The 27192-nt window shown below is 59.8% G+C and overlaps 1 protein-coding gene across 21 annotated transcripts in view; it reads left to right on the top strand.

Annotated features, from left to right (window-relative positions):
- Window positions 1-26814, top strand: part of BIN1 (bridging integrator 1) — a 55739-nt gene extending 28925 nt beyond the window's left edge. For 2 of the 21 annotated variants that reach the window (XM_081814641.1, XM_081814642.1), the window contains exons 3-13: window positions 4890-4944; window positions 5197-5291; window positions 5656-5751; window positions 6660-6767; window positions 11373-11458; window positions 11675-11750; window positions 13105-13187; window positions 16246-16393; window positions 24116-24226; window positions 24530-24631; window positions 26190-26814. In XM_081814641.1, coding sequence (XP_081670767.1) covers window positions 4890-4944; window positions 5197-5291; window positions 5656-5751; window positions 6660-6767; window positions 11373-11458; window positions 11675-11750; window positions 13105-13187; window positions 16246-16393; window positions 24116-24226; window positions 24530-24631; window positions 26190-26297 — 1068 coding nt within the window. In that variant the 3' untranslated portion in view covers window positions 26298-26814. Of the gene's footprint in view, window positions 1-4889; window positions 4945-5196; window positions 5292-5655; window positions 5752-6659; window positions 6768-7591; window positions 7685-11372; window positions 11459-11674; window positions 11751-13104; window positions 13188-14643; window positions 14689-16245; window positions 16394-17737; window positions 17867-21112; window positions 21221-21734; window positions 21759-22753; window positions 22862-23767; window positions 23858-24115; window positions 24227-24529; window positions 24632-26189 lie in introns of all 21 variants that reach the window. The other 19 variants (XM_081814621.1, XM_081814622.1, XM_081814624.1 and 16 more) reach the window with 19 other exon arrangements.
- Window positions 26815-27192: the final 378 nt, after the last annotated feature.

The raw sequence follows: 27192 nt of genomic DNA, 5'->3' as shown, positions 1-27192 counted from the left end.
TGGGAGGGGGCATGCTGGGAGAGAGTCGGGGGGGTGGGTATGCTAGCAGAGGCCTGTGGGCCATGCTGGGAGAGAGTAGGGGGCATGCTGGGTGAGAGCGGTGGGGGGGGGCATGCTGGCAGAGGGCTGGAGAGCATGCTGGGAAAAGGCCAGGGGGCAAGCTGGGAGAGGCCCAGGGAGCATTCTGGGAGAGGGCCATAGGGTAGGGGGCATGATGGGAGAGGGCCTGGGGACATGATGGGAGAGCGCCTGGGGTTGGGCGGACGCATGATTGAAGAGAGGGGTGCGGAGAGCAGCTGGGAAAGTCTCCAGGGCCAAGTCCACTCTCGCCTGCCAGAGGAGCTCAATGGAGAGGCTCCTTAGGGCAGGAATGGGAGCCCTCATGGCTGCTTGTCCCCCAGGCCATGAATGGGAGGTGTTTCAAGGCCCAGGTATGTGCCATGTCAGAGCCATCTACTGCCCCTGTGGCCCTGGGTGAGCCCCTGCTCCCTGGGCGTCAGTTTTGCAAAATGAGGCTTGGACAAGAAGCCTGAAGTCTTTGCTTCTGACTCTTTCTGCTGAAAGCCCCTGGGGTATGTCCCCTACTCAGCTGGCTTCCTCAGGTTATGGGATGCTCTGAAAGTCTTTTAGGAAATCACTGTTTCTAGAGTCCCTACTCTAGACTAGGTACTGCTTGTGTTTTACAGACCTGAACCTTGCATTCCTGAGGCAGATGCTGATAGTCTCTTCATTTTATAGAGGAGGTACTTGAAGCCCAGTGGGGTTAAGCGACTTTTCCAAGGACACACAGTGTGTGGTGTCCAGATCTGTCCACTCTCAGGTCGGCTCTCTGGAGCCAAGCCCCAATCCTGAGGATGACTGGCTGGGCTGGGGAAAAAGATTAGGGCAGCTCCTGAGCTGGGTGGGGGTGATGGGGCTGCCCCATCAGCTGGGCTCTTTGGCAGAAGGTGAGCAAAGTACATGTCTGGGAGCTGAGGTTCCCTGTGGCCTGGCCCCAGTGCTGGGGCCAGAGCGTTACTGTCCACTTTTGTCCCTCAGAGTCACCCCCTCTGGGTCCCGGCTCTGGACAAGGAGTCACTCAGTGATCCTTGGGCAGAGGGGCCAGGCAGTGAGGCCAGTGCTGAAGATAGTCAGTGCTGGTGGCTCTCTGGAGGTGGACATGGAGTGGGCACTTGAGCTGGGGCTCTGTCTGCCTTCAGGTTAGGTGGGGTGGCTGGCTTTTCAGGGGCCAAGTAAGAGGGGGTAGATTTGAGGTCTCATTTGAGACTTGGGTAACCCTCTCTTGGGGGTTAAGGCAGCCATGTGGTTCTGGATTTGATGGGTGTGTGTGGGTGGCTGGAGCCCTGGGCTTGGGTGACCCTGGGAAAGGTGGGGTGGAGGTTGAGTGTGGGAAGTCTGGAAGCTGAGTGTTCTCCTGCTCCTTATCTGTGAACACCAAGCGCAGTGAGCCCCATGCTAGTTGGGGACTAGGCTGGCAGGGGAATATGGGCTTCAAGGAAGTAAATCTCCTACCCCTTCCTACAGGTGCCCTAGGTGAGGGCATAGGTCACCTTGCTGTCGCCGGCTCTCACAAGGGACAGGTTTCATAGCCCTTCCTGGGCCCACTCAGCACCTCTCTTGGCACTCCTGCCCTCTGTCCCTGCACTGAGAAACAGCTTGGCCCACTCAGAGGACCCAGGATGGCTCCCAGGAAGGCCTGAGTTGAACCTGAGCTGGGGGGCAGTGGAGGGGGGAGGTGAATGGGTCAAGCTCTTCCCCCTGGGACGACCTGTAGCTTGCACCCCAGCGCTCATTATTGCTTGTCTGTTGCTGAGGTGGGGCAGGTCAGATTCCTTCTTGTTCTTAGGGCCTGCTCTGCTCAAAGAGGGCATCCCTGGCTATTGCATGAAGATCCTCTGGAATGGACTGCAGAGGGGCGCAAGTCAGCTGGGGCCAGAGGGAGTCCTGCAGGAGGGATGTCCCTGCCCCCTAGACCCACTGGGAAGATGAGGGCTTGGGCCTTCAGACCACTGGTGGGGGCTGATGTCAGGGGAGGCAGGGAGCACCCTTTGAAGGAAGGTACAGCAGGGATGTGAGGTGCTGGCCAAGCCACCCCCGTGGAGTTATACTAGGTGTTGGTACTGGGTTGTGGTGTCCTTCCGGACTCCTGAGTCCAGAGCCAGGAGAGCAGGCTGAAGGGACTGTGCTCCAGAACTTTATTCTTCCCTCAGCTGCTCTTCAAGGAGTCTGTTAAAGCCCTAGGAACCTCCAGAGAGTTGTTTCTTAGGTGCCCTATGTGGAGGGCCAAAGGAGCCATTTTGGGAGCAAACACACAGGTTCTGTGCTGGCCTGCCTGGGCGCTGCCCTGCAGGAGGCAGCTGCATGGGGGAGGGCTGTGCCTGATCCTGGGGACTGACTGGGGAGTGTGGCTTAGGGGCCCAGCTGCAGTTGGCATGTGAGAGGCAGAGCTCTGGGCGGCCCCTTGCACATCTGTGCCCAGGGTGCCTGCTCACAGCGTGGCCTTGTTCGGGAAGCACAAGGGGCCCTGGTACTGCCTGAGGCCCGGGCAAGCACAGCAACCCGCCCCTCGGGAGACCCCTTCCTCGGGGTGCAGAGTAGACAGGCGCTCGCAGGATGGTGGGGAGGGGAGTGAGATGATGGAGGCTTGGCAGGAAGAGAAACTGAGTCTGGAAGATTCTGTGGCATCAGATGAATGCAATAGCCTTGAGTCATGAACACGTTTGAATCCTCATCTCCATCACCAAAGCATCAAGAGTGGGATGGGCCCTTCCCCATTTCCAGTCCCACAAGGCCCACATCTGATCCCTGATGGAATTCCAGAGGTTAGGATGCTGTGGATTGGCCTTTAATCTTTAATCAGCAGGCCTCGATCTTTGAAGTTCCTCAGAATTCCGTGTGGCCAGGCTTCTCTAGGCTACTCTGTGGTCTGTGGGGATTCAAGCAATTTTGGAGAGGTTTTTTTTTTTTTTTTTTTCCCCACCACCCCTTGTTTTTTTGTTTTTTTCTAATTGTACATCTTATGCACTGCCCTGGAACCCTCCCTGCATGACACCTCTATTGTCTTCTGGAAGCACCCATCATGATAAACAGGCAGCTGCCTGGGGGGCCTGAGTGCCCAGGCTGTGGGGGTTCTCACTAGTTCTACCAGTCTGTGTCGCACTGGGCAAGTCACTGAACCTCTCAGCTCCCTCATATTTCAGGTAGGGACAGTGATGATATGGAGATGGATGCAGGAAAGAGCCAGCCCCACTGGGCAGGTGGTACGTGATGCTCTGAGCACACTGGGAGAGGAAGAGCAGGCCCTGGCTATGAGGGGGGAGAGCCTGTTTGGGGGGGGTTGGAGAGGTTTGAGGGTGCCTGGGGTGCACCTAGAAGGCTGGTTGTGTCCCTGCTTGCCCTCAGCTGGAGTGGAGACCACTTTTCATCTCCTGCAGAGGCGCCAGGCAGTCCAGGAGCGGGACTGTGGCTGCTTGTGGGTCTGTGTCTGTCTAACCCTTCACCAGGGCAAGGGAATCCAAAACAAGGGTGTTGCTGAGATGTGAGCAGCATCAGGCAGGGAGACGCCAGGAGGGTGCTCGTCCCCCGAAGAAACCAGCTTCTGGCACTGCCATCCTTGGCCCTCCAGAAGTCCTCTCTCCTCAGGTTCCCCCACTGCCCCACATCACCATCCTCAGCATAAAGCCCATCTCTTGGAGCTGGCCTTCAAGCTAGGGGTCTGGCCACTTCCTGAGCGCACACTAGCTGGTGGTCTGCCAGGCAGGGGTCATTCATCCCAGCTGACAGATGAAGAGACCAAGGCTCAGAGAGGTTTGGTCACTTGCTTAGGGCTATATGTCTAGTGAGGGCCAGAGTTGGGCGGGTCTTCATAACCCCAAAGCCAGTGTGCTCTCTGAGACCCCTTTGCACATGGCTTCTGGAAACTCCAGCATCTCACTGTTGGTGCTCTCATACCTCACCTGTTGCCTCAGCCTGTTTACCCCCTCTCACCTGGGGCTCAGTTTTCTTGCTCCTGCCTTGTGTGGCATTGATAATCCAGAGGAACTGGAGGTTTTGCCTATGGGCCATCCTCTCTGCTGGTCCTGCTGTCTCAGCAAGTCCCTGGGGCTGTCTCCCCAGATCAGGGCCTTCACTGTCTGGCCCAGTCCCCTGGCCAATCTTTTCCTCTTACATCCTACATCCTCCCTCTTGGCTGGGCCAGTGTCTGAGAGTCGTGGGCATGACCCGCCGCTTCTGTGCAGCCTGGCTAAGCCATTCCCTTCCACCTCCCACAGCCTACCTCCCCTGGCCCTTCCAGAGCCATCCTCTGTCCCTGGCACCATGCAGTGGGAGTGTGCTGGCCTAAGCTTTTGGGGCAAGGTGCTGGGTGTTCCACTCCCGTGTTCTGTGCTCATTGGTCCTCTGGTCCGTGGTTGTCTGGGGGCATGCCTCGTATGTACGCCAGTCCCATTGTACATGTGTGCTGCGTCATACCTTTCATTCAGCCTGTGCCCCTGGTGCCTTGTTTAGGGTGGAGAGGTCTCTACTTTCCTGCCTTCCTTACAGGGCTGAGAACACTGCCCGGAAGAGACAGGTGCTGACAAACCAGGAGGAATACCCCATGGCGCACAGGGCTCCTGAGGGAGGGATGGTGCTGAGAAGCACTGGATGCTCAGTAGGCGTTTGCAGCTAGAGACAGTAGCTGCCGGCTCTGAGGGGCGCTCCGGGCCAGGCCGTGCCCAGGAGCTGTCGCTCATGTCTTGTCTTCTCCAGGCCTGCCCTGATGAGGACAGCGGATCTGGGGCGGCCGTCAGGAGCAGCCTGCGTTTGTCCACACGGGAGTGCAGGGAGGACAGGGTCGGGTACAGCGTGTGCCCCGGGCCCTCACCCTGGCCTTGGCTTTCTCTTTGCAGACTGAGGGCACTCGACTGCAGAAGGATCTCCGGACCTACCTGGCCTCAGTCAAGGGTGAGGGGCAGGCAGGGCAGACCTGGTCTGGGTAGTGGGCTTCATGGGACACTGAGGGGCCTTTGCCCCATGAAGGTGATGGGGGCAGAGCTGGGATGGGGACCAGGGTTTGTGATGGAGCGGTAAGCGCTGACAGTGGGGCCTTAGGAGGTGGGGGCAAGGGTGACCCTCCCTGTCCCTCCCTTGCCCCCACCTTCGTCCCCGCCCCCTGCCCCGTGGCCCTGGCTGCAGCATGGCCCTTCTGCCCCACAGCCATGCACGAGGCCTCCAAGAAACTGAACGAATGTCTGCAGGAGGTGTATGAGCCCGACTGGCCTGGCAGGGATGAAGCAAACAAGATAGCTGAGGTGAGCGTGAGGCAGGTGACCTCGGTCCTTCCCAGAGGGCCCTCTGGTTTCAGCCCCAGGCCTATTCTGCCCTGCCTTGCCCTCTGGGACAAGCCCTTCTGGTTTTCGGGCATTCACATGCTGTGTGCCCTTGGGCAAGTCACCTCCCCTCCCTGACCTACCAGCCCTGGGCTTATCTGTTCCTTATACTTGCCCTGTGAGAGGCTAGAGGGCAGGAGTTACTACCCTCATTTTACAGCCAAGGGACCTGAGGTTCTGAGAAGCCTCTGGGCTGTGAACCCCAGGTCTCTGGGAGGAGAGAGCTGGGGACTTGGTGTGGCCCAGCTCCCCGGGCCGTATACTCATGAGCTCTCACCTCCTTCAGAACAATGACCTCCTCTGGCTGGATTACCATCAGAAGCTGGTGGACCAGGCGCTGCTGACCATGGACACATACCTGGGCCAGTTCCCTGACATCAAGGTGAGAGGCACTTTTTGTAGATCTGTCGTGCTCTGGCCTGGTAGCCTGTGCAGGGGAGTTGAAGCGGGGATAGAAGGATGGGGGGAAGGGGTCAGCCTAGGGCTGGCTCAGGCACTGAGGTGACTCTGCCCTGAAGGCTGGCATCTCCCTCACCTGGCAATTCATCCCTCCAGGGCTGCTCCCTCTGAGGCCAGCCCACCAGCCCCCAGACCTGGGCCTTTCTGAGCTGAGGGCTTTGGGTCTCCGGACTTGGGGAAGAGACCCCATGGTGCATGTACGTCTGTGTGGCCGTGTCACTGTGGAGTGACTATAGGGTTGTATAAGGTATATTAAGGGGATGTAAGGCCTGAGCATGGGGGCCTGATAGGTGCCCTCCACTGCAGCCAGTGGGCCCCAGGTGCTTCAGACATGGAAGCAGAGGTGTTGAGGCTAGGTGGTGACTGTTGCGCTGGACCTGAGCCCCTGGGGGTTGGGCTCCATGCTGGCCCCCGTGGCCACCCAATGCAGATGCCCCGGGCCCTCAAGATGCCTTATGGGGAGTGTGCAAGGGAGGCCAATGGTGGTAGCCTACCAGTAGAGCAGCCTGGGGTCCAGGAGCGGGAGGCGTATCGCACACAGTACTGGCTGGTTTGTCCTGGCAAAAGTGGCTGAATATTGAAGACAGTGGTTTGACCTCTGCATAAGAAAGGACACCCCGAGGGCATGGGTCGCCTTGAAGGGGTGAGCTCTTTGCCCCCAGAAATGATGGAGGAAGTGTTTCAAGCATGCATTAGATGCACTTCTTGAGCCTGGGGTCGACTGCCCTGGGCCCTTTGGCTTCATCCAACTCCCAGTGCCCACAGCCCAGTTTCTCTGAGCCCAGCCTGGGTCAGCATCCCAGCAACCCCCTCACCTCCGTCTGTCCTCAGTCACGCATTGCCAAGCGAGGGCGGAAGCTGGTGGACTATGACAGTGCCCGGCACCATTACGAGTCCCTTCAAACTGCCAAAAAGAAGGATGAAGCCAAAATTGCCAAGGTAAGGGCTGGAGGGCAGGGTTGGGGGAGAGCCTAAAGGGGGGTACCCAAGTCCCCTGGAGGGGCCTTCTTCTTGTGCTGTACTCACTGCACCCTTTTGCACTGTTGGTTATCACTGCTCCCCTGGGGCAGGAATCATCAACCCCACTTGCAGATGGGTTTACAGCTGGTGACTAGTCCCAGGTAGTAAGAGGGGTGAGGGATGCTGCTGGGCTCACGGCAGGTTGAGGGAAAGGCCTTTGTGGGCACCTGGGTGAGGGTCCACTTCCTGCCTATCCTGTCGTGCTTGCCCTGGGCCCTGGGCCCTCCACCCTGCTCTGAGGCCACTTTCCAGGATGAGAACAGGCCTGGCTTGGGTTTCACTGGAACAGCCCCACCCGACCTGGCGTGCTCTGAGTGGAATTCTGTCATGGGATCCCATGTGACCCTGTCTCTGCTGGAACAAGCCTGAGGGCACAGGGCTTGAGCTGGTCACGCTGTCCACAAGTGAGGGGCTGAGGGTGGCTCCCCTCTCCCCAGCCCACCCCGGGGCAGGACCAAGCTTGCTGAGCCCCTTTGCCCCTGCTAACGACTCTCACATTTTGCTTTGCAGTTGGAGTTCACCTCTTTCTCTGCCCCTTGCCCAGGGCTCCCCTTAATTATTTTAGCCTCCAGGGGCCTTTACCTGCTGGGGGGCTGGCCCCCTGGAGGGGTGGCCAGCTTGTCTGTCATTGCATTTGGGACGTTTGGACTTTGTGTTTAATATCTGTGTCTTTGTTTCTCTCTCCCCATCTCCCTCCTGTTTCTCCACTCTCCTTTGCCTTGACCTCCCCTCCCCACCCCCAGCCTGTCTCGCTGCTTGAGAAAGCTGCCCCCCAGTGGTGCCAAGGCAAACTGCAGGCTCATCTCGTAGCTCAAACTAACCTGCTCCGAAATCAGGTGACACTGGCTTCTAACCTTGCACGTGCTGGCGCCTTCTGGTCTGTTGTCCTGTCCTTGGCACTGGGCGCCTGTCTTGCACTGCCCAGGGTGGGGGAGGGCTTAGTCCCTTTCCTGGGTTGGGGGGCAGGGCCGTTTACAAATGTCTCTGCTGAGAGAGCTCCTGCTTCAGATGAGACCTGAGGTCAAATGTGGGGGGCTGAGAGAGGTTTGGGGCTCTGGTTAACCTGGGGAGGGCCCCGGTCTGTTGGTTCATGCCCGAGTCTCTGGTAGTCCTGAGACTCTATGAAATCCTAGCCTCTGGGAACGCAGGAAAGCCTCTGAGCCATTTGTCCTCTCTGAGGGCTCCTGTCCTAACATGTGTTGTCCTTCAAGCCTCATAAAAACTGTGAGGCTATCCAAAATTTATTGAAGAGACAAACCTGCCCAGAGAGGCAAAACCCCAGCTCATAGGGACCCCTGGGACCTGTGGGCCTTCATGGTGCTCCTGGACGGGGAGCCCTGGCAAGGCTCTTCAAGTGTGGCTGGGATGCTGAGACCTGGGGCCTAAAGGGTCTGCTCTTTGGGAGTTTCATGAAGGGCAAACTAGGCACCACAGTGGTTCTGGAGGGCTTCTCGGAGGAGGCTCTTTGTACAAAACTCCTGACTGATCCTATTTCCCTGGCAATACTTCACTCTTCTCAGCCCTCTGCCCTCGGGACAGGCTGGGTTCTGGGTGAGCACAGTGTGGCCGGGGACCGCTAGATATACTCTGCGAGAGGTGGCCTCATGGTTTTCTCTCCAGTGAAACTGACGGGACTCCAGCACCCCTCATGGTCCTGAGGTGGGGGCGGGCCACGGAGCCCTGACCCACAAGGTTGGGTTTCTCTTTGGGCAGCTGCCCTATTTTTTCTGGGCCAACTCCTCATTTCATCATCTTCAACCCACATGTGTTGAATGCCTGTGATGTGGAGAGCTCAGGGCTCAGCATGGGCTCGTGGCCCAATTTCTTACCTGACTTGCTGCCTGATTTATTGTAGGCCAAAGTTATGGGCTGACTTTGGAGTGGGTGACAGCCCCACCGTGACGCTGGGGTGACCCTGGATCTCCGAAGTCTGGGGGAGATGGTCCGTGGGAGGTGGGGAGGAGCTAGAGGCTGGAGCACCAGCCCTGCCTGTAGAGTTCAGGACTTCTGGCTGGAGGAGGATGGGGCCACTGACCCAGAGCCAGGGTTTCTGCATAATTTTCCCTGAAGTGGGTTTGGCAGGAGACCAGGTGAAAATTTTTGTTGCCCCTGAGAGACTGTGGGGCTTGGGGGTAGTGCCCATGGCTGTTTTGGGGCTCCTGAGATGGGTGTGGGTAGGGGATCCTGGTGGGAGGGCCCCACACCCCTACCTCAGGGGAGCCACTAGGGAGGCTAAGGCTCATGATCTCATTTCTGGTTGTTGGACTGCAGATGTTTGGCCTTTTGGCCAAATTGGCTTTCCCATTTGGATGCAATTTTTATTTGAGCATATCCTCTTTCTGCCCCCACCCTGCCTCATGCCTGGCTGGAAGCTGGGGAGCCTTTGAGTTCCCATGGGCAGCTGGCTGGCTGTGAGCTGGGCCACTGGGGTCCTGGGACTGCCCTGCTGGCTGACTTGACTTTGGGGAGGGAATGTGACCTGGTGAAGCTGTGCTCTCTCAAGCTGACCAGCACCACATATCCTGTGGGCTCGTTCTGAGCTGCTGTCTGCACCGGCCACAGTCCCCTCAAACCTGCCTGCAGGACCCTGGTGCTCTGCAGCCTGGTAAGCAGGACTGTTTTGGCCTGCTCTATGTGTCCGTCAGCATCTAGCCGAGCCACCGGGGCTGCAAAGCCTGCCCAACAGTGGACAGCTTTCCCCCCACTTCCTGCCACCCCAAGTGTTTCTGAAACAGCCAGAATATGAGGAATGGGACCCAAAGGGAATAACAGACACAGGCCCTGAGTTCCAGGAACATTAAAACAGAGCCACCCTGTTCTTCGCAGCACTGCTGGGCGTGTGACTAGGGCTCGGCCTACGGCAATGAGCTGCGTGTCATTGTCACGGATGTTCATTGAGGAGTTAGGACCAGCATCGTGGGGTGGTGGCTGATGTTGAGCTGGTCTCTGGGGGGCATGGGAGCTGGGGAACATGGGCCTTGAGCCAGACCCTCGGCAGTTGGGTGTGTGACAGTGTCACACTCATGGTTAGACCTGTGGTGAAAGTCTCTCATTCTGTGGGTTGTAGAGACTCACATTAGTGGCCTCCACTCGGGTGCTGGGATGACCAGTGGGGTAAGGCAGGGAGGGCCTGCTGGATCTGATCCTCTGCAGGAGCTGCCCAAGGCATGCATGTTCAAACAGACATTTCTTTTCTTTCTTTCTTTCTTTTTTTTTTCCTACTTTACCTTCAATTTTTAAATTAGATTTTAAAAAGTTAGGCATGGAGCTTATGTTCATTCTAGCAAGTTCTGACAGCGTGAAGGTAATTGTAGTCAGGAGCGAGGTGGCCCCTCTCTCTCCTCCAGCCCCACCCCCACCACCAAGGCTGGGCTGGCCGAGGTACGGGCTGACTGGGGCTGACCTGGTGCCTGAAGCTGGATGGGACAGCTGGGTGGGCTGGGGAAATCGTGTGCTTTGTGGCAGTTTGGCATTCTGGCCAGTTGGCAGCCTTTGCCAGAAGGCCTGAAAATGTAAGGATGCTGGCGGGAAGTGTTCTCCGGGGAGGGGCCTGCCACGTTCCTGGGTTGTGATTCAGACCCTGAATCCAAGTCACCCAACTGAGTCACTGTTTCCAGCAGCGCCCTCCAAGTGAGCTAGTAGAGCCCCTTCTCTGCCCAGGGTCTGTGACTCACCCCTACTCTTGCCTCAGCCGCAGCCTGCTGCCCTGTTCCCTACGGTCTTCCGTTGTGGGATGGGGCCTTAGCGCCACCTGCTGGTGGGTGTGAGCAGGCCCGGAAGGCAGTGGGCCTGACTGGGTAGGGTGAGGGCTTCGTGGGTGAGCACAGGCATCCTGCCCAGCAGCCTAGCGCCCCCCTCCCTTGGCCCTGCCCTCTCCCCCATCTTTCCCCTGTCTTTCCTGGATGTGCCTGAGCTGCTGCCTCGGGCCTCCGGCTGGTGGGGACAGGTCACCGAGGAGAGAGGGGTAGGCATGGGAAATACTGCTGCCACATCCTACAGGGAGGTGGCTGAGGCTGAGTAGGACCCGCTTTGAGAAAGGGATACTCAAGCAGGGACAGCAGGGCAAGGCCGAGGGGGCTGGGCAGTAGGCTGATGCTTAGCCTGAGAGGGGTTCACATGTAAGTGGGCAGAGTCCCTGCTGGGTCTGGGGTCTGCCCCTGCCTCCTTCCTGGGCCCCAGCTCCTGGCCCCCTTGTCTCAAGCCTTCTTGTTGTGCCCTGCTCACCCCTCATCTCCCTCCTGGCCCACCTGGGCCTGATAGGGGGCTTCTCCCTCCAGCCACGGCTGCCCTGCTTTCCCCTTCCTGGAGCAGACCCTACATACCTAGCTGCAGGTGCCAAGGAGCTGCATGGGGAAGGCCCCCTGAGTGTCCTCATCTGGTTCACTCCCATCTTGCCCAGAGCCCTGGTCCCAGTGCACTGGGTGGGAGGTTAGGGGGAGCAGGTCTTGGGGGGTGGGCTTGGCCTGGCCTGGGCTGGCTGGGACAGAGGCCCAGCAGAGGGGAATGACCAGTCCCGCCCCTCAGGCAGAGGAGGAGCTCATCAAAGCCCAGAAAGTGTTTGAGGAGATGAACGTGGATCTGCAGGAAGAGCTGCCGTCCCTGTGGAACAGGTGAGTGCTGGGAGGTCATGGGGCTGAGCCTTGGCTTCCCTCCCGGGGCTGCCTGAGGTGTCTTCCTGTGTCTGTCCACTGGGCCCCGGGCCCTCCCGCGGTTTGTGTCTCTGGGGAGGGTTGGAGGGGTATCAGTGCATGTGTGGCTCTCCTGGGCCGTCTGCACTGATCCGTGTGTTCACTTTGCCCTTTCCCTTCCCTCCCTCCCTCCCTCAGCCGTGTAGGTTTTTATGTGAACACGTTTCAGAGCATTGCGGGCCTGGAGGAGAACTTCCACAAGGAGATGAGTAAGGTAGGTCCTGGTGACCCCTGGGGGCCTCAGGCCTTGGGCCGTGCTCTGCTGCCAAGGGCTGGGGCAGAGGCATGCAACGGGCCGGCCAAGCTCCCTTTTTCCCCTTGGGGTTTGGTACACGCGAGTGACCACAGTACTGCCTCTGGGCCCTGGGGAGGTGCCACCTTGCCCTGCCCTCCAGGAGCTCTCCATTCTAGAGTGTCTAGCCCCAGTGGGAGTGCGGGGGAGGCTGTGAGCAGGACCCATAGGCCCGGCCCCTGCCCCCCTTCTGCCCCCAGTTCAGTCCTCCTGCCTGGACAGAGCCAGCCCCTCTGGAGCTGTCAATGTTGGCTCAGGGAGCTCCGGGTCAGAGAATGGTGGCACCCTTTCCCAGTTCGTAGGCAAATAATCAATAAAATACTGGAGTTTTCTCAATTTTTCTCTCATGTTTCTTAAGACATTGAAGCATGTCTGTTTTATCTGCCAGAATCTGATGTAAGAAGGGGTCTGATTAGCTCAAATTCCTATGTTGTGTTATTTTAATTTTAACTTAGCTGGCAGTTAAACTTGCAAAGCAGAGTTGGAGAAACTCCTCTGTCTCTTGGCCCCAGAGGAACAAAGTGATGGTAGTGGATTCCAGGCCCAGGGCGGGAGGAGGAAAAGCAGCTTGGGGCCTGCTGAGTCACCACCCTGACTATGGTTTCCTGCCTTTTTGGTCTTCCCTTTCTTTTCCTTCCTCCCTTTAAAGATTTGAGACAACTTAATGAAAAATTAAAAAAAAAAAAAATCCAAACAAACAGAAAGACGTGTTTGGGGGGAAGGAAACATTTATGTAAAGTAGGAAGAAAATTCAGTTCTGAGCTTCCTGGTGGCCAAAGCAAAAGAGGGAAATTTTCTCAGTAGTGAGAATGTCCTATGTACATGTACATGAGGTAAACCTCTTGTCTTGCCTTGGTGCTTTTGGTGAAATCTCTGGCAGTAGTAATGTGGCCTGAAAACATCTTGGCAAAATGTGCTTAACAATTAGAATCAACAGTTAGCTTGCAGAAACAATTAAAAAAATTTAAAAACAGTATAAGCAGTGAGAGCCATTTTAGGAAATTTCTACAAGTAGAAAGAAAGGAAAAGATAGTCCTCTGAAACAATAACGATTAGCAGTGTAGCCCATTTCCTCCATCTTTCCCCTTTGTTTGTCTGGGTTTGGTGTGCAGTTCCCAGTTCCCACTCAGGCGGTAAGGAAAGCTTATTCCTGGCAGGGGACAAGGGTGCAAGGAAGGGGCTAGGGGACGGAGAGAAGCAGGGATGTTACTGGGGAGAGTGGGGCTGTTTGGTGGCCCCAGAGGTGCTCCCCGCCTACTTGCCCATCATCCTGCAGCTCAACCAGAACCTCAACGATGTGCTGGTCAGCCTGGAGAAGCAGCACGGAAGCAACACCTTCACAGTCAAGGCCCAGCCCAGGTGTGTGACGCCACTGCCCTCTGGCTGTAGGTGGCTGGGGGGAGGTGTCCCGGGGTCCCTCATTCCTGCCAGGCCAGGGCGAGGCTCACATGCCCCACCGCCGCCGGGGGTTTGGCCTCTCTGTGCTCGGGGGAGCAGGGTAGGGCACCCCCGTTTCCTCTGGTCTGTCCTATCAGGGAAGGAGCACTCCTGGGCCGTCTGCGTATCACCTGAGCCTGGGCCCTGCGGGGGCCCCCCCCCCCCCCCCCGGCTCCCCTAACAGGGGGCCGGAGCAGCAGGGGCCCAGGAACTAAATGATTCAGTGCTGGTGGCAGAGCCCCCTGGAAGGTGAGCCTTCCTCCTTTCCCCTCTCCTGCTCCTGGGAAAGCCCCAGTCCCTGGAAGTTGGCATTCTGCACACCCACAAAAGCATCCTGGTTCCTGTCTTTGGCCTGGCCTGGCCTCGCAGGGCCCCTCCAGCTGCAAGGAGATTCCTGCTTCCTGAGGGGAAACCGCGAGGGCGGGGGGACGTGCCTTGCCCTCTGGCTGTGGCTCAGGGGAAACAATAGCGAGTCTGGGATCTCCCTTCCGTCCTGGCTTGAACCTGTAGCAGCACGGTTTGGAGAGCATGGATGGCCCTCGCTTTCCTCGCTGTAAAACTGCTGAGTGTATCTGTGCCCGGGGTAACTGGGGTGTCACCTAGGACTGAGAAGGTATTCAGTGAATGTTGCTGCTCCTCTTCTCCCCGAAAATAAGACCGAATATGTGCGGCTGAGAGAAAGGGGCCCGCAGGGGGCCCTGAGGCAAGGAGTGCACAGGGGGCAGGCAGGGGTGGGGAATAAAGGCCAGAAGGCCATTCCCAGGTCCCTGCAGGGAGGAAAGGCCTCTGGGAAATGGTGGGAGGGTCAGGACGGGTGAGGGGGGTGGGTGAGCCCCCCCCGCCCCCCCCCCCCGCCCCCCGCCTGGGCGGTGCAACTGCCGGATGTGCGCTTCCTGGGGGAGAAGGCTGGTCTGAGCCGATAGGGAGGGAAGTGGAACTTTGTGAACCTCCTTTACACCACTGTGGCCCATTTTGCGACCTGGTTGCCCCCTTTCCCAGGCCCCACGCCAGCCAGCTGCCCCCCACTGCTCCCTCCTGGCACTGCGGGCCCCCAGAGCCCCTGTGTGCCGAGCCACAGGCAGGGTGGGTGGCCGGCAGTCTCCCCAGCTCATCAGGCCCATTTTCGGGCCTGCTCCTTTTGCTCCTTTTTTCAGCTCCATCCCAGGGCCGAGGCCAGTGGGGTCCTCAGGACTGGGCGATGGGGCTCTGAGGGCAAGGTCAGGCCCTCTGCATGGCCTTTGAGTATCAGGGGAGGCTTCGCCCTGTGGCACTCCTCAGAGCAGAGGGGTTGCTGATGAGGGAAGGGAACAGGCCAGCCTCAAATCAGACCTGATTCGTGCCCAAAACGAAGGCCTCCGCGTCCCGTCCGTTCCCACAGAAAGAAAACTAAACTGCTCTCCCGGCTGCTCAGAAAGAAGAACAGGTACCAGCACCGAGTGCTGCCTTGTGCGGATGTCTGAGGCCAGCACCCTGGCCGGCCGGTCTCTGTGCATGCGCCTAGTGCCCTGCTCTGGAAGGGTGCCACTAACCCCTAACCTGTCTTCCTGTGTGTGGTGCTGTGGGCAGGGATGCTGGTGGGAGGGGCCGGCAGGGCAGCAGGGCCGCGCTGTGTCCTGTGTGTGTTGTGGGGGGCAGAGGGCTCAGGGGCTGTCAGGTGGGAATGAGGGGGGCAGATGGCCTGAGCTCAGCTGAGTGTATTCTTCTCTGTACCACAGCGTGTCCTCCTGGCTGTGGCCCAGACCAGGAGGCTAACGGGCAATGTAGCCAGAAAGGAGGCCTGGCGAGGCTCAGGGGAAGGGCTCTGGTAGCGCAGTGCTGGTTTTTAAAAGGTGTGTGTGTGTGTGTGTGTGTGTGTAAGGAGGCAAATACGTTCCCGTGAAACACAAATTCACTAGAGATGCGGAGGGACCACGATGTCCCTCACACGCCTGTCGCCTGTCCCATCATCTAAACGCCCCCCGGGTGATGTGGTCGCTAGCTTCTTTGTAGCCTTCCAGAGCTGCCCTGTCTGACATTTGCCTCAGGAGGCTGGTGAGCACTTGAAATGTGGCCGGTGTGACTGAGCAGCTGAACTTTTAATTTCACTTAATTTAAATATAAATTCAAACAGCTGCCTGTGGCCAGTGGCTAGTCTTCGTCAGCGCCGTTCTGGAGTTTCCTGATGCAAGAACAAATACACGTTGTTATTTCCTGCCCCCTCGCACCCAAGTGGCTGGTCATGCACACTGTTTGCCCTTGTTCTCTATTCTATACTGAACGATATGGCTGGGAGACCTCCCCTCCTCATCCCCAGCAGCCATTCTCCCTGTGGTCTCTGGTTGGCTTCTTTTGTTTTCCCCCAAAGGGTCTGTGGGAGCAAAGGTGTGGAGCTGATGACTGCGGTGTGGGTGGGGAGTGGGGACCCTGGGAGCGGGGCAGTGGTTGGTGTCTTGGTGTGAGTGGGTGGACAGGCAGGGAGGCCGGACGAGGCATTTGGGGGCTGGCTGAGGAGTGGGCACAGGGGCTGCTGCGTGACGTGACGTGTGGGATGAGACTCATTTGCCTCTAGGATGTTTGGCTTTCTTGTGCTGTGGAGCTGGGCTCCCTGGTGGAGCCTGGCAGCGGCCTGTGGGGTGGCTTCCCTGGGGATCGAAGACCTCCAGCTTGGAGTTCCGCCTGGGGCTGTCACTGTCTCCAAGGCAGGCACTGTGCCCACGCCCCTTCGTTCCCCCCCATTCTGATACACGTGCACGTGCATTTCTCACATGTAAGCACAGGGACATCCACTCATGCACACATGGACATCACATTTTCGCAGCACACACACCCCCTCCTTTCCACACGTTGATGGACACACGTGCATACACACATGGACACACATTTCCACACAGGGATTCTGGGGCACACATCCCATCCCCTGCACACCTGTGGGTTCGTACATTCCCTCTTGTAAGCGGTGACCTCCTTCCATCAGCCTTCCTCTCTGGTCTTACCTCCACAGTGACAACGCCCCTGCAAAAGGGAACAAGAGCCCTTCGCCTCCGCCAGATGGCTCCCCTGCCGCCACCCCAGAGATCAGAGTCAACCACGAGCCTGAGCCGCCTAGCTCGGCCACAGCCGGGGCCTCCCTCCCCAAGTCCCCATCTCAGGTAGGCACCAAGTCCGTTCTCCGCCCTCTTCTTCCTCCTGCATTACCCGTGTGCCCCTGCTTCCCAGTCTTCCGTCCCCAACTCTGGCCTGGGTTCCCCTCAGTGACTCTGCCTTGAGACCTGTGACTGTGTCTCTCCCTCTACCCCCTGCAGCACCCTCTCCTTCCCTTTCTCCCTGGCCCTTGGGGCTGTTAACTTCCTCCATCTTCCTTTCCTTTCGGTTCAGGCTCCGGGGCCCTCGGCCCCGGGGGCATCCAGACCTGCGGAGGTGGCTGCTTTCCCTCCTCCTCACCGTCTCCCTTGGCGTGGGCCATGCAGGACCTTTCCAGGGTCAGCAAGGGAAAGGGCACAGTGAGGGGAGTATGAAGTAGCCAAGGGGACAGGCCCTGAGCTTCTGGAAGCCCCCCGAAGCCCGGCCCGCAGCCCCGCCGGCTTCTCCAGGTTTCCGCCCCGTCCCCGGGAGCCAGCCTGCGGCTCTGTCTGAGCTGTCTGCCTTCCCCCAGCCTTCCGCTCCTGGCAGCAGCCCTCTTGGTGGCGGGCCGTCGCCCGTCCCGCAGCTGATTCGGATAATGATGTGAAGAGTGTGACGAGAGTCCACACTTGAATAGCACTTGCTCCGGGCCGACACTGTGCTAGCACTTTCTACACTGTCATACATTAAATCCTCACAACCACTCTAGGAGGCGGATGCCCACCCCAGCTCGACATCTGAGGAAACCCAGGCTTGGGGGGTTTCCTGACTTGCCTGAGGCCCCCCAAGTGGGCAGGCATGTGGCTGTCCTGCCCGGGCCCACGCCGGGCACTGGCTCCGGCTCTGTGCTGGACCCCCACGTGACAGGCGAGCCAGAGTTCCTCCAGCTGGAGGTGCAGGGAGGGTCCCGGGAAGGCAGAGCCCAGGCTGGGAGGGCAGAGCCCAGGCTGGGAGGGAGGCTGTTTCTCAGCTACGGCTTCTCTCTGCAGTGTCTCACCCAGCTGGGGGTCAGCACAGACCTCCTCCAGCGGCCCCTGGGCGGCCGGCATGCTCTTCCTTTTTTCTCCTCTTCTTTTCTGTCCTCTCCCTGTCTTTCTCTTTTCACTTCTCCCCCTTCTGTCCCCTCCCCTCATCCTCTCTCTCTCTGCACAGCATTTCTGGGCCTCCTGCCTCAGTCTCCCTCTGGGGGTGGTCCTGTAGTCCTGGTGTCTGTGCCTTGGGCAGCAGTGATTCCTCTTGCTTCATCTTCTTCAGTTGCCTGGGTGCAGCCACGGCCTAGGGTGTGACTAACCGTGGCTTTGTCTCTGTCTGTCTGCTCCGCCCCCACGCTCCACTGGGCCTCCCTGTGCGGCCCCTCACCCGCCGACCCACAGCTCCGGAAAGGGCCACCAGTCCCTCCGCCTCCCAAACACACCCCGTCCAAGGAGGTCAAGCAAGAGCAGATCCTCAGCCTGTTTGATGACACGTTTGTCCCTGAGATCAGCGTGACCACCCCCTCCCAGGTCAGCCGCGGCCACCGCGGCCCAGCTCTCTCTTGCTCTCTCGGGGTGTGCATGGCCTTCTTCCTTCATCCCATGCCCTGTGCCTCTGCCTCAAGAGCCAGAATCTGGCCCTAGAGGTTGGCCCAGAGCCTCCCCCTTGCTCATTCATCCATCCCTCCATCCATCCTCCCTCATCCATCTCTGAGCATGTACTGTGGCCAGACGCAGGGACATGGGTGGGTGGTTGTCGTGGAGCCGGCCAGCTCAGTAGCGGCCTTGTACCTCCACTGATGCGATGGCCGAAGGGGAGAGCGGGAAATGGGGGAGGACTCGTGCCAGTCAGGGAAGGCTTCCTGGAGCAGGTGACATTTGCCAGGTGGCTGCAAGCAGACGCATCGCTTTAGCCAGAGATAGCAGCATGTGTATAGGCCAGGAGGGGTGACTTCTGGGAGTTCAGTGTGTCTGCAGAGTGCTGCAGTGGGGCAGTAAGAGGAGGCAGTGGGAACATAGTTGGGAAGACTCTGGAATGTCCGGCCAAGGCATCTAGACTTGAGCTCCCAGAGCTGCTGACTGGCTTTGGCGCTGGGACCGTGCTTGGGTCACAGAGCAGGGCTGCTGCTTGTTAGTGCCCCGAGAAGCTATGTCATGCCTGCCCACAGATGGACAGAAGGAGGGCTGAGCAGGAAGGTCCCCATGGTGGCACGGGAGTGGGCTGCACACTGTCAGATCAGCTCACAGAGGCCACACTGTGCTCACCCCTCCAAGCCACGTCTCCAGGCCTTGCAGCCAGGGCCCTTCCCACTAGGGGCCTCACTTGTGGTGCAGGCTGGCTCGTCCCAGGCTGCGGCCCCCCCTTGCTCCGGAGCACTGCCGTAGAGTTGCTCTGCCTAGGCCTCTGGGCTCTGCCCCCTTAAGGCTCCTTTGCCCGAGCTCAGAGGCCTGGAGGGGAGGGGCAGGGCCAGAGGGTCCAAGTGCGGAGGGAGAGGCACTTGGGACCTGAGGACAGTGGTCTCTGCTAGGAGGGGCCTGGGGTGAGTAGGCCTCAAGCCCCAGCAGGAGGACTCCAAGTTAGAAGTAGGAGCTTTCACCACAGGGTGGCTGGTGGGCAGGTGGGTGACCCCCTGGCTCAGGGCCCTGGGAGGCAGGGGAGCTCCTCTCTGTAGAAGGTGGCCAAGGCTGGTCCAGGGGTGCTCCTGAGCGGTGAGGAAACCCGTTGGCACGGCGTCTGGGGCAGCGTGGTGCCGGAACGCTCTCCAGCTGGAGTATGTCTCCACCCTGGCCGTGCACACAAGGGAGACGGGGACGCAGAGCGCTGGTGAACACTTAGTAGGGAATGGCGCCAGCCACTGGCCTACGCGACCTTGTTGGGTTTCAACTATGCTCCGGGAGGGGTTGTTGCCCCATTTAACAGGTGAGGAACCCACGGGTCTGCCCTGCAGCCAGACTGCCTGCACCGAGCGTGTCGGCCTCTCCGTGCTCGTGCTTGCTGCATGCCTGCCTTGCCACCCCGTCTGCCCACTCCGGGGGGCCAGGTCTCTGCCCCGAGGGTGGGACGTGTCCACCGTGGGTGCTGCTGCCCGGGACTGGGGTGGGCTGTCCGTGATGCTGTGCTAACAGGGCTGCTCTTCAGGGCTCAGGTGAGTAGCCTGCGTCCCTGCCCCGAAGGACAGTTCTGATCCTGCGTGGTGGGGAGGCTGGCCGGCTGGGCGGCAGGGCGGGAGGACGTGGTCTGCCCTTTGGCCGGGTGGCGCTGTCCCCTTGGAGCGTGAGAGGGCAGCTGTCAGGGCTTGATGGACTTCTGACAAGGGGCTGGTGGTGGGGCTACTGGCGGAGGGAACTGCTGCTGCCAGCCGGCGGGAGGGCACCTAAAAGCCACGCACTCATGGAGTCTTGAGCACTCCCTCGCTCAGAGAGGGCAGGGTTATGGGGACAGAGCAGTGACCGCCCCCCTCCCCGCCGCGGCCCCGTGCCTGGCTCATTAGACAGGGACCAACCTAAGGAAAGTTAGTGGCTGGGGGTGAGCCTAGGGCAGGGGCTTGGGGGTGGGGACCCATGTCCGGGAAGTGAGACCACTCGGCCTGGGCCCTCTGAGGTCTGTAGCTTGGCCCAGACTGGATGCCTGGTCCTCCGAGCTGTGGGACAGCTGGTGCCTTGTGTTCTCAGAACTGAGAGTCTTGGGTCTCTCCTGCTGGGCCACAGCTCAGCTGTAAAGGCCTTCCTGGGGAGACTGTCTCCCCAGGACCCAAACCTTGGGTCCTTCTTGCTGGAAGACCTCAGGTGGACACAGGTGGGGAGGGTGCTCCTGTCAGCACTGGGCACCATCAAGAGCGAGTAGACGTGGGAAGCTGGGCTGGCCTGGGCTGCTGGGCTATGGCCCTCCTAGCACCCTGAAGTAGGGCAGGAGGACCCAGGGCCAAGCCAGGGCCCTTTTCTCTCGGGCAAAGTGCTCCCTGGCCCCCAAAGGGAAACCCTGTGTATGAGCTGGAGGTGCCACTGAGCAGGCCCCGCCTCCTCAGAGGACAGTGTGTCCTCTGAGCGCTGGTGCTCACCCAGCCCATCCCCCTCAAGAGCAGCTCTCCCTCGATCATCCTGCCCAGCTTACCGTGGGGCTGGCTTCTCACAGTGTGAACACAGTCTCCTGGGGCCATGCCTGTTACAAGCATTTTCCCGGGCTGCGCTCGGGCCCACTGAATGGGAATCTCTGGGCGTGGCTGGGGTCGCACCTGCAGGTTGAGCACAGCTGCCCCCAGTGTTGGGGAACCCGCACTTAAGATTGGGCTCCTAGGCAGTGTGCCCAGGGCTCAGCCCTGTCCTCATTCTGTGGGGCTGGCTGCTGGATGGGTGTCACCACAGGTGACCTGTCTGAATGGGGCAGCGAGGGGAGGCCAATGCCTGTCCTAGGGGCCCTCTCAGTTAGAGGGGCGTGTGTGGTCTTGTCCAGCCCGGGTGGGGGACTGTACTGCTTCTGGGGAGGGCGGGTGGGGACGCTGGGAGAGCCCGTGGGCACGGGCTGGGGGGGCAGGGAGGAGGAGCAGGCCCCGGGAGACGGTCTCGGCCTGCGGGACGGAGACTGACGGCAGAGCCGGGGGTGGTGCTGGGCTGGTGGCTGTTGCCCGCTGGGTCTGTTGCTGCTGTCTGAGGTGGGTGGCGAGTGCCGTCTTTGTGTGTGAGGCGGACGTGTCTGTGAGCGTGTGCGCCTGCCGTGGGCACCCTGTGAATGCTCCTGGCCTGTCACTAACTGCCGTCCTCCTCTGCCATGCTGCCAAGTTTGAGGCCCCGGGGCCTTTCTCGGAGCAGGCCAGTCTGCTGGACCTGGACTTTGACCCCCTCCCGCCTGTGGCGAGCCCTGTGAAGGCGCCCACGCCCTCTGGTCAGGTTGGTCTGAGTCCACCAGCACCTGCGGGCCCATGGGTCTCTGGGGCACCGGGTCGTGGGCTCATGTCTGGCCACGTGTGCCCATCTGAGCCAGGCCTTTGGGGTCTAGGGTCAACAGGCTCTCCTCCCACTCACTGACCTTCCCCTGGCCCCCAGCTCTTGTCACCTCCTCCAGCCCTGAACATGAGGACGGGAAGGGCAGACACAGGTCAGGGGGAAGACCCTCAGAAGGAGGGTCAGCTGAACACTCACTTGGTAACTTATGGCCCCTGGCAGCATCCTGCCCGTCTCCTGGCAGCAGCTCTGTGTCTGGGCACTGCCTGGCCTGGGGTCTCAGCCCCCTGGCAGGCATCCAGGACTTGGCTCTCTGGAGACCTTGGAGCCTGGCTCCGTGCTGCCCTGTGCCTGCTGGACTCTAAGGACCTGGGGTGGGGGGTCACTGGGGACTGCTTGCCCATCCCCCATCACGAACCTCTGTACTAACTCTGTCCTTCTCCCTCTCTGCTGCGCTTAGTCAATTCCGTGGGACCTCTGGGAGGTAAGCCGTGTTTGCTCTGTGCCCACCCCCGGGGGGAGCTGCTCCTCCGTGTGCGCCCGGCCCACCCTGCCCGGTCCTGCACCTAGCCCGTTCACAGGGGCATGCATGGGCACGCAGGGCCCGGTGCTCATGTGCACAGGGAGCCGGCCATCACTGCTTGTCTCCAGTGGCCCCACTGCTTCCCGTCTGCGGAGAAACTGCCCCTCAGCCAGACCCCATGGGGAAGGGGCTCCTCAGTTTAGCCAGAGAAGAGGGTCCTCTGTGGTTCGGCTCAGTAGTCAGGGTCTGTGAGTGGTCGCCTGGGATGGATGTGGTGCCCTCATGCTGGGCTGAGGCCCGTGAGGGGGGCCTTGGGGTGGCGGGTCTTTGTCCTTGAGGAGTTGTCTGTCTGTGGGGGCCCTACAGGGCAGCGGCATCAGGGAGCTGTTGGGACAGGGGAGAGAAGGAGGGTGGCTTGAGACGCAGGAGAAGCAGGGTGAGGCCAGGTGTCCTTATGTGAGCCGTCCTGCTAGGCCAGTGTCATCCTCACTGGGTGGCTCGGGCATGAGGCTCAGGGGGGCATGGGACTTCGTCAGCAGCCACGATGCAGCTTCTGTAGGGGCAGGAGCAGCTGGCGTGGGAGTGCTGGTAGCGTATTCTCCCAGGAGCTTGAAGGCTCCGGATAGCCTTGCTCTGGAGGAGGCCAGAGAGAGCCTGGTGCGGGCAGCCATCCTGATGAGTGGATTTGGGTGGGTGCTGAGCTGTGTGAGGCTCATTTGCACCTGCTCATCCCCTTGGCAGTGCTAGGAGCAAGGAGGTGGGAGTGGTTTTCCCTTTAGGGGTTCCATGTCTGCCCCCCGTTGGGCCAGGCTGCCTGCCGCAGGTACCCAGTCTCCCTTCTGCCAACACTGGGCTGCTCACGACTCTCTTCTCTTGTCTCGTGCCCTTGCCCAACACCCTCTCCTCCCTGGTCTCCCACCCCTCCCGCCCTGTTCTCCCTGGTGGCCCGTCACTAGCCCACAGAGAGTCCAGCTGGCAGCCTGCCTTCCAGGGAGCCCAGCGCTGCCGAGGGCACCTTTGCTGTGGCCTGGCCCAGCCAGACGGCCGAGCCGGGGCCTGCCCAAGTAAGTGTCCACCTGCCAGCCCCCACCTTCCCCCAGTCTCTGGGGGTGTAGCCGCGAGGAAGAGCCTGGAGGAGGGGCACAGGATGGACAAGGCCACTGTGGGCCTGAGGGTGAGGCCAGGGCCATGAGCCAAGAGGCCCCTGGATGGGGCCTGTCACTCCTGCCTGCAGTGATTCAGGCCAGATGGGCCCTTCTCCTCCTCGCCAGCCCCAGCCTCCCAGCTCAGGCCTTCCGCAGAGAGAGGGAGGAGTGGTCAGAGCATCCACTGATTTATAGCAGGCACTTTCCAGGATTTTCTCATTTAATTTTCACCCTAACCTAGACATTTCCTCCTTTTACAGATGAGGAAGTGGGGGCTAGGAAGCTTGAGTGATTGATCCCAGAGCTCGGAAGTGGCTGAGTGTGAGTGTTGGCCCAGGTCAGCCTGATGGAGGCTGGGCAGTGTCCACTCTGCCTTGGCCGGGCCCCCACCATGGTGCCCAGCACGGTGCTGCCCCCTCCTCGGGGAGCCGGTGTCCAGGGCCAGGCAAGGGCTGCTTGGCCTGCCCTGCGTTGTTTGGGCTGGGACAGGTGCTTGCTGCTGGCTCAGCCACCAGGCCAGTCAGGTGGGAAGAAGCTGAGGCTTGGCCAGGTCTGGGGCATAGAGGGCAGGGCCTGTGAGGGGGGGTCTTGGTGGCATCCAGGGGCCTGTGCGGCCCATCACTTGGCATCTCTGTGCTGCCGGCACCTTCTCCAGCTGCTTCCCATGGCAGGGACCTGGCCTTTCCTCCAGGGGCTCCCTGTACCACACAGAGGCACTGGCGAGCTCTAGACACCACTCGGGGTGCTGCCCTCCATGGCCCCTTTCCTTGTCCTGGTTACAGCGTCTGTCCTGTGTCTGACCCCATGCTGGCATTTATGTTGCAGCCAGCGGAGGCCTCGGAGGTGGCGGGTGGGACCCACCCTGCGGCTGGAGCCCAAGAGCCCGGGGAGACAGCAGCAAGTGAAGCGGCGTCCGTAAGATGACAGGGACCAAGGCCCTGTCTTTTATTTCTGCTGTCCACCTACCCTCCCGCTCGTGGCTCCCCAGCCCCGTGTCTTGCCTGTGCTCCTTGCTCTGTGCTGGACCAGGTCACAGTTCCTGTCGAGGAGCCCGGAGGCACACCAGTCTGGCATCAGTCACAGAGACCCTCCCCTTCCCTTGCCCCTGTGGCCCCTGCCCTCCCGCGACCAGCTCCCCACATGCTGACTGTGCTTCCTCCCCTCCGCCCCCAGAGCTCTCTCCCTGCGGTGGTGGTAGAGACCTTCTCAGCAACTGTGAACGGCACCGTGGAGGGTGGCAGCGGGGCGGGACGCTTGGACCTGCCCCCGGGGTTCATGTTCAAGGTAAGCCCAGGCCAGCTGACCCCACAGCCTCCATCTGACCCGACAGTGCCCTTTTACAGATGAGGACACTGAGCTGGGAGGCTATGTGGGTGTGCCCAAAGTCCCCCTGCCCCCACTACCCCTGCTACCCAGTTGTCGAGGTGGTATCTTGAGCCCTGGTCCTGCCGCTTTTGCATGCTCCCGGTCACCATGTTTCCAGGGCACACTGAAGCCACCACGAGGCCTGGTGCACTGCGCTAGGTTGCAGATGGGACCAAAGGCCTCGGAGGAAAGGGGTGTTGAGCTCTCGCCCAACCTCTGCAGGTACAGGCCCAGCACGACTACGTGGCCACTGACACGGACGAGCTGCAACTGAAGGCTGGTGACGTGGTGCTGGTGATCCCCTTCCAGAACCCGGAGGAGCAGGTGAGGGCCCCGGCCGGCTGGGGCGGGAGTGGCCAGCAGGGGGCAGCAGAGACCGACCAGCTGCAGACCCACAGGCCCAGCACGTGGCGGCTCACCCCTCCTCCTCCTCTTTCCTTTTCTCTTCTCCCCTTACTCATTTTCCCCTCCCTTCGCCTCTCCCCCATTTCTCTCCCTTCCCTTTGGCCCCTTCTCCCGTGCTGTCACATTTCCCTGGGTCTCTCTGCCTCCCCCCGCCCGTCTCCGTGGACCCTCTGTCCGTCTCTTCGGACTGTCAGCTTTCCTTCTTCTTGCTTCCTCCTTCCTTGGCTCTGCCTTTGTCTCAGTTTTTTTGCATCTAGGTGTCTTTCTCCCCTCCTCCTCCCCTACCCCTCAAGGTCTCCTTCCCTTCCGAGGACAGGATCCCTGAGCCACCTCTCACTGAGCCCTCCTGCCCGGCAGTGAGCTGGTGAGGTGCCTGCTCGGCAGCCCCACGTTGGGCTGCCTCCTCCAGGCTGGCCTTGCCCCCTGCCCACAGGGGCAGTGTGTGGTTTCCTGCAGGACCCCTGAACAGCCCCAGCTGTGTCCCCAACTGTTTCCCAGGCCAGATACCTCCCAGACCCTCCCTCTGCTGTGGCTTCTCCTTGTTAGTCAGTCAATCTCAGAGTGAGCTCCCGGTGGAGACTGGGGCTGGCACAGAGCAGGGACTCCCTCCTAAATTCGGACAGGCTGCTTGCTTCGGGTCGCTGTGGCTTCTCAGCAGGAGCCTCACTGTGGGGCTCAGTGAGCTGGGACTTGAGGGCAGCAGGTACTGACTGAGGCCACAAGGACTGGGAGGTTTGAGTAACAAGGATTTCCTGGGCCCAGTGCTAAATCTGCCAATTCCCCTCAACCCCCGGGGTCTCCACTCATGTCCTCCCTGGGCCAACCCTGGACTGGGTGGGATTTTAAGAAGCAGAATCCTGGCTCCCGGCCCACAGTGGGGGTCATGTAGGTGGGTGGACATGGGTCAGAGAGGACATGCATAGGCTCTGTGACAGGCAATGACATAATGAAGACCTAGGGAGATCCCAGGCTTAGCATGGTCAGTGATGGCCTCCACCCTGGGCAGGGATGGATGGCCCCTACAGGCCCAGGGATCAGGGTCTGGGGCTAGGGAACTTGTCAGGGCTTGGGTAGGTGGTCCCTGTGAGGGGTCAGTATGAAAGCAAATGTGTGCTCTGTGGGTACCAGACAGTGGGAAACTCCTTGGCCTGGGATTGAGGGCGTTTAGACACATTCAGACCAGTGCAGCGATCAGGCTGCCTTTCTAGAGAGAGGAGGACTCACCCAAATGCCAGAGTTAAAGCCACCTGCTAAAGGGCAGATGGCTCCTAGCTTGGGTGGGATTGGGTCTGGGGTAGCAAGGAATGCTGCCTGGAGGAGGCATTCTTTCAGGGGGGTATGATAGGCTGGAGGAAATGATCAGGAAGAAGGAGGGGACATCCTCCCAGCAGATCTCCAGTGAGATCCATGCCCTGCAGGGTTTGAATGCCCTCTGTCCCCAACCCCATGTGACCTGGGTGCTCCGTTTCACTCTCAGGATGAAGGCTGGCTCATGGGCGTGAAGGAGAGTGACTGGAACCAGCACAAGGAGCTGGAGAAATGCCGGGGCGTCTTCCCCGAGAACTTCACCGAGCGGGTTCAGTGAGCGGCTGGTGTGGCTCTCTGGGCGTGTGAAGAACACCTTTTCCCGAAAAATGTGTGTTTTTTTTTTTTTTTTTGATTTTGTTTTTAAACTTCTGAAAAGCAAAGGGAAATTGAGAGGAGAGACCTAAGCCAAGAGGTATTCTCCCAAAGATTAGGTTGTTTTCCAAAGAGCCTGTTTTCGGCAAGTCCAGTGGAATCACCAGTGTTCCTGAAGCTGCTGTGTCCCCTAGTTAGTTCCCGGCCGCCCCCCCAACTGCGCCTGCATGTGTGCCTGGCCGCAGGGCGGGGCCTGGGGCTGCGGAGCCACCACGCTTGCCTGAAGCTTCGGCCGAGCAGCCTGGGGAAGGGTCCTCTTTTTTCTGGCAGCTGCTGTGGGTGGGGTTGGGTCTCTCCAGAGACCTCAGGGCCCAGACATCAGCCCGGCCTGACCCTGCCCCGCAGACCGTCTGTGTGCTGTTTGAAAATAAATCTTAGTGTTCCAAACAAAATGAAACAAACTGACAAAGACACTCAGAAAACCTATGTCCATTTATTTGTCCTCGCTCCGTTTCTGTCTGCAGTGTGATGACACTGTGATTATCAGTGATTTTCTCCTGAGACAGTCCGCTCCCTCAACCCTCTGCCAGGGCAAGTTTTGCTGGTCAAGAGGCTCCATTCTCGCAGTTCCCCCACCAGCTGCGGCATGCATGCCACCTCCATTTGAGTTCCTCCGGCCCCACTGACAGCTTCAGCCCCTGCCCCCTGGTCTTTTGACTGGTGGTTGGTGGGGTGCAGGTGATGGGGGCTGAGAGGCGGGCAGGGAAGGTGCTTGAAGAGCCAGCTAGGTGCCGCCCTAAGTGACATTATTTGATATGTGTGAGAATTCCAGGGTCAGGTGCCAGGACTCCATTTCCCAG

This window comes from Leptonychotes weddellii, chromosome 3 (assembly GCF_054177405.1).
Source record: "Leptonychotes weddellii isolate Sample4059 chromosome 3, ASM5417740v2, whole genome shotgun sequence".
NCBI lineage: Eukaryota > Metazoa > Chordata > Mammalia > Carnivora > Phocidae > Leptonychotes > Leptonychotes weddellii.
Note: the sequence above shows the minus strand (reverse complement) of the source record. Positions and strands in the feature narration are given on the sequence as shown.